Raw genomic sequence first — 5,653 nt, 5'->3', positions numbered from 1 at the left:
GGTAGGGAGGGGGGGATACCGATGATATTTGGCCAGAAAAGAAATATATTCTCATGGACTTGCTTTTCGCTGTTGCGTGGCGGCGAGCTACTGCTATTCTGAAGAGGCTGCTCCTCCAAGGTCGACGTACGAGTCGGCGAGCGCGATGAGGCATTACGCGTAGGTGTCTTTTTACGGGGTTTGTTGGTAGACATGGTGTTTTGGCTTACGGGATTCGTGCTTAGGGATAGGTTTTTGACTTTGGGGTTAAGGGGTGACGACAAGAGTTATGATGATATACGCGTTGTGAGTATATATTAGGCATGTTTAAGTTGAAGACTCGCAGCCTCGTCTACTGATACCTGGTTGGCTAAATACCTTGTCTCTCGGTCTTCCCATATATTCGCCGAAACAACTGTCTATTATACAATATCCACTGCGGATCTTCGCAGTAGCCTCTATACATACATCTTTCATCCCAATCCCCTTCGCCCTAGTTCACATCCATCCTCCTCCCCTTCCCAAACCACAAAGCTATCTCCCCAGTCCCCCCAACCTCTTAAACCTCCCCACAACCACCCTCGCAAACCACGGCGTCGCCCATACACTCCCCACAATCCTTACCGGCAACAAGACCTTCGTAACCGCATACGCCGTCGCAACTTCCATCACGATCCTTACCCCTCCCCCGCCCCCTTCCGCCTTCATCCCCTCCCCCTCCGCAACCCCATCCACCCCACTCGCAGCCACCCCACCATCCCCTACGGCTTCCACACCAAACCACCCCTTCCGCCCAAAATACCTCCTAAACCGCCCCTCATACTCCTCCCCCCTCTCCCTCATCCACTCTGGCGTCCACTCTGAATAGTGGAAGGCGGCGCTGAGACCGATGAGAGGGATGATGGCGGTTAGCTCGTGGAGGATGAGGAAGGAGATGATGTGGCTGACTGGGGCGTTGCGGAGACCGTTTGTGTAGGGGTGCAGGAATTTGGGGGTCCGGTCGAGGAGCTTGTTGAGGCGGGTGCGTGTGGATGTGTCAGGTGGGGTTGCGGGGGCAGGGGTTGGAGAAGGGGGCTTGGTGGTGGTGTAGGGGCGGCCGGGGGAGAGGCGACGGAGAGGGCGGAGGAGTGCGGGACGCATTGTTTCTTTTCTTTTTGGCGCTGGATGTTGGTGAAGTAGTTGATAGATCCGTAGAGGTGATATAAATTTAGTTGCCAAGAGGACACACAATTCACGGGTTGTGGGGATTGTTGGTGGAAATTGAGGAGTGACGTAAATTTTATGACGGCTATAATCAGGGCGGTTTGCGTGAGGTGCTAGAAATCATTATTATGATTTGGATATTTGTGGTTTGGAGTGGATAAGTTGGTTATTATAAGGTTGGTCGCCGAGCTCGCCGAGCTTACATGCTGACAGCCGCGTCTCGGCAGGCGCCGAGCACGGATAATAAGCGCAGATAATTTCAATAAAATCCATCAACAACAACAACCTCACACATAACAACTAACAACTACACCATAACATAATAACACTATCACATCTCATATTGAACAGCATAGCACCCTTGATAATTTTCATGATTCGTTCTATCTACGTCCAACGGTCATTTGAAAGATTATACTTTTCTAGGGAAAGCAGAGCACGGGGATCGCGCATCTACTTCTCGTAGACCCAAGCGGCCTGGGCCGAGGTCCAGGAGATGACCTCCTCAGGCTTGAACCAGAGAGCGATCTCCTTCTTGGCGTTCTCGACGCTGTCGGAGCCGTGGCAGACGTTGCGTCCGACATCGATGGCGTAGTCGCCTGGATGAGATGTCAGTTGCTGCAAACTATATCTAAGGGTGGGGTTTGGGGGATGTCTTACCGCGGATGGTGCCGGGGGCGGATGCCAAGGGGTTGGTGGCACCGAGGAGAGCTAAGATTTGTTAGCTGGTTTGCGTCAAGATGAGGGGCATGAGGGACATACTGCGGCCGGTCTTGACAGCATCACGGCCCTCCCAGACCATGGCGCAGATTGGGCCAGAGTTCATGTCTATATGTTGTCAGTGTGTTTGGCATTGGCGGTGTGAGGCGAGGTGAGCATACACTCAACGAGGCCAGCGAAGAAAGGCTTGGTGGAGAGATCCGAGTCTGTGTTGTTGTCAGCACGGTCGAGACATGAGAGATATGTATGTGTTTGGTACTAACAGTGGTTCTCGAGGTGCTCCTTGCCAGGAGTGCACAGCTTGATGGCAGCCAGCTTGTAACTACGAGACGTCAGTGAAGCTGTTGATGTTGACAGATGGCATTATGACATACCCACGAGCCTCGAAGCGGCTGATGATTGGGCCGACGAGTCCACGCTGTGATAGAAGTCAGTACTGCTGGTTTGAAGGGTATTAAGGCGTGGGATTTCATGACATACCTGGACTCCATCGGGCTTGATGGCAATGAAGCTATTCCCACTGTCAGCTTGACCCCTCACCGCCACATTACCCCTCTTTCGTAAGCCAAGAAGGGGAATGGAACTCACGTCTGCTCGTTAGACATGTTGTTGGTTTGAGAGTTTTCTTGTTCGGCTCTGTGCTTTGCTGCTGCTCTGAGATAACCTTGAGTCTTGGGACTAACAAACTTGTAGATGGTAGGTTCGGTAGGTGGATTAGATGTGTTAGAGTCGGCCATTGGGATAATTTGGGTTTTGCTGTGTGTGATAGCCCCCACTACACGAGCAACCCGTTGGTGGGGTATTTAGCTTGGCGAATTGTAAGATGTGTGCCTGAATTTCACGGCAGTTATTGACGTAGCTTGGCTGTCGTTGGCATTGGCACCACGACGGTTATCCGAGTAGACAGCTAAGCTTGGAAATGTCCACCAAGGGGAGAGAGAGTGCTCCTATTTAACAACCACGTTCTTTTTATTTGCATAAAATTCGAATTGCAGGCCAATTGTTGAGTCTTTATTGATATCTACAATGCGGTCAGCAGTACTGCTGTCCTCGCGGTGGACAGCATACTTTGTGTTCCTGTCAGCGTTATGTTGTCTATTTACCCCAGCTGGTAAAGCTCCCAGGAACCCCCCTTCGCCTGGAGTATTACTAACAACTATGTAGTCATGGTAAAGACTGAAAATTTCAAGACCTGTGATCAATCAGGCTTTTGCAAGAGAAACCGACAATATGCAACGACTGCTGCCGAAGAAGGAAATCGGTGGGTCGCACCATACTCGATCGCAGACGAGACAATCACATTCTCTGGTGGCCAACTGCAAGCGGTTATAGTCAAGGCTCTTGATACGCAAGGTCAATTTGTTAAATTGCCCGTTACTATATCATTCTTGCAGTCAGGAACTGCCAGGGTTACGGTCGACGAAGAGAAGCGAAAGAACGGCGATATTGAGTTGAGACACAACAGCAAGGCCAGGAAGGAACGCTATAACGAAGCCGCAGACTGGGCACTTGTTGGAGGGCTAGAGTTGAACAAAGATGCAGAAGTTATTGAAAGGAATAAGGAGACGACGACCGTTCGATATGGACCCAACAAGGAGTTCGAAGCTGTCATCGGCCATTCCCCATTCCGCATGGAGTTCAAGCGAAACGGTGTCACGGAAATCAAGCTCAATGACAGAGGCCTCATTAATGTCGAGCACTGGCGTGCAAAGATTGAGCGTGAAGTGAAGGAAGTGAAGGAGGGAGAGGAGGCGGCTTCTGAAGAGAATGTAGAAGGATCAGTTGATGACTCCACATGGTGGGATGAGTCGTTCGGCGGAAACACTGATACGAAGCCCCGTGGACCGGAGAGTGTAGCTTTGGACATCACATTCCCAGGTTATAGCCACGTTTATGGTATTCCTGAGCATTCGGGACCCCTCTCGTTGAAGACGACGAAGGGAGGCGATGGCAACTACGATGAGCCATACCGTATGTACAATGCGGATGTCTTCGAGTATATTGTGGACAGCCCAATGACGCTCTATGGCTCTATTCCTTTTATGCAGGCTCATAAGAAGGATTCCACTGTTGGTGTCTTCTGGCTCAATGGTGCCGAGACGTGGGTTGATGTCATCAAAGAGACAGAAGCCCACAACCCATTGAGCCTGGGCATTGGTTCCAAAACCGATACCAAGACACACTGGGTCTCAGAGGGCGGCCTCTTGGATGTGTTTGTTTTCCTGGGCCCAACACCCACAGACGTCACAACGGCATATGGTGAGCTTACCGGATACACTCAACTTCCACAGGATTTCGCCATCGCATACCACCAGTGCCGCTGGAATTATGTCACGGACGATGATGTTAAGGACGTTGATCGTAAGATGGACAAGTTCAAGATTCCATACGATGTCATCTGGCTTGATATTGAGTACACCGACGGAAAGAAATACTTCACCTGGGATCCCCACACCTTCGCTAACCCGATTGGCATGGGCGAGCAACTTGATGAGCATGGAAGAAAACTTGTTGCTATTATTGACCCCCACATCAAGAACGAGGGTGGCTACCACGTCGTGGACGAGATGAAGAAGAAGGATCTGGCGGTCCACAACAAAGACGGCGACATTTACGAAGGCTGGTGTTGGCCTGGGTCCTCCCACTGGATTGATGCCTTCAACCCACTCGCCATCAAGTGGTGGACTGGCCTATTCAAATACAGTGCGTTCAAGGGCAGTCTCTCCAACACCTTCATCTGGAACGACATGAACGAGCCTTCTGTCTTCAACGGTCCTGAAACCACTATGCCGAAAGACAACCTCCATCACGGCAACTGGGAGCACCGTGATCTCCACAACATCAACGGCATGACCTTCCACAACGCCACCTACCAAGCCCTGCTTACCCGCGAGAAGTCCGAGGCGCCCCAGCGCCCATTCGTTCTCACGCGCTCTTTCTTCGCAGGCTCCCAGCGTTTGGGCGCCATGTGGACCGGTGACAACGAAGCCAAATGGTCTCACCTCGCCGCTTCCTTCCCCATGGTCCTCGCCAACGGTATTGCAGGCTTCCCCTTCGCCGGCGCCGACGTCGGCGGCTTCTTCGGTAACCCCGAGAAAGACCTCCTAACTCGCTGGTACCAAGCCGGTGCCTTCTACCCCTTCTTCCGCGGGCACGCCCACATCGACACCCGCAGACGTGAGCCCTACCTCATCGGTACTCCATACACCGAGATTATCACCCAGGCCCTCCGCCTCCGCTACTCCCTCCTCCCAGCATGGTACACCGCCTTCCACGAGGCCTCCGTGAATGGAACTCCCATCATCCGCCCCCATTACTTCGTCTACCCCGGCGACGAGGCCGGTTTCGCAATTGACGACCAATTCTTCGTCGGCGGCACGGGCCTCCTCGTCCACCCCGTCGTCACTGAGGGTGCCACGAGCGTCGAGGCGTACTTGCCGGATGACCAGGTTTACTACGATTACTTTACCTATAAAACCTACCAGGGACACGGCACACACACCGTCCAGGCCCCGCTGGATACCATCCCAGTCCTCATGCAGGCCGGGCACATTATCCCCCGCAAAGACCGCCCCCGCCGCAGCAGCGACCTAATGCGATACGATCCATACACCCTCGTCGTCACCCTCGACAGTGCCAGCAACGCCCAGGGCGAGCTCTACGTCGATGACGGGCAGACCTTTGAGTTCGAACAGGGCGCGTACATTCACCGCTCCTTCTCCCTCAATGGAGCGACGGGTACGCTCTCGTC

The 5,653-nt window shown here is 52.8% G+C and overlaps 3 protein-coding genes across 3 annotated transcripts in view; 1 reads left to right on the top strand and 2 right to left on the bottom strand.

Annotated features, from left to right (window-relative positions):
• Positions 1-271: 271 nt before the first annotated feature.
• VE01_10663 (uncharacterized protein) lies at positions 272-1,339 on the bottom strand. Its single transcript, XM_018280056.2, has one exon. It carries the CDS (start codon positions 1,117-1,119, stop codon positions 514-516), a length of 606 nt encoding a protein of 201 aa, XP_018125069.1. The 5' UTR covers positions 1,120-1,339; the 3' UTR covers positions 272-513.
• Positions 1,340-1,468: 129 nt separating this feature from the next.
• Positions 1,469-2,653, bottom strand: NDK1 (nucleoside diphosphate kinase). Its single transcript, XM_018280055.2, has 8 exons — positions 2,491-2,653; positions 2,383-2,413; positions 2,277-2,320; positions 2,166-2,224; positions 2,064-2,108; positions 1,945-2,010; positions 1,843-1,893; positions 1,469-1,781 (listed from the first exon to the last, which is right to left on the bottom strand). The coding sequence occupies exons 1-8, from the start codon at positions 2,637-2,639 to the stop codon at positions 1,636-1,638; spliced, it is 591 nt and encodes a 196-aa protein (XP_018125068.1). The 5' UTR covers positions 2,640-2,653; the 3' UTR covers positions 1,469-1,635.
• A 95-nt stretch (positions 2,654-2,748) lies between these two features.
• VE01_10661 (uncharacterized protein) overlaps positions 2,749-5,653 on the top strand; it is a gene marked incomplete at its 3' end in the record, with an annotated part of 3,221 nt that continues 316 nt past the window's right edge. The window contains exons 1-2 of the mRNA XM_018280054.2: positions 2,749-3,013; positions 3,067-5,640. Of these exons, the coding sequence (XP_018125067.1) occupies positions 2,929-3,013; positions 3,067-5,640 (2,659 nt within the window). The 5' untranslated portion in view covers positions 2,749-2,928. The remainder of the gene's footprint in view (positions 3,014-3,066; positions 5,641-5,653) is intronic.

The sequence above is a fragment of the Pseudogymnoascus verrucosus genome, assembly GCF_001662655.1.
Source record: "Pseudogymnoascus verrucosus strain UAMH 10579 unplaced genomic scaffold scaffold_100, whole genome shotgun sequence".
Lineage (NCBI taxonomy): Eukaryota > Fungi > Ascomycota > Leotiomycetes > Thelebolales > Thelebolaceae > Pseudogymnoascus > Pseudogymnoascus verrucosus.
Note: the sequence above shows the minus strand (reverse complement) of the source record. Positions and strands in the feature narration are given on the sequence as shown.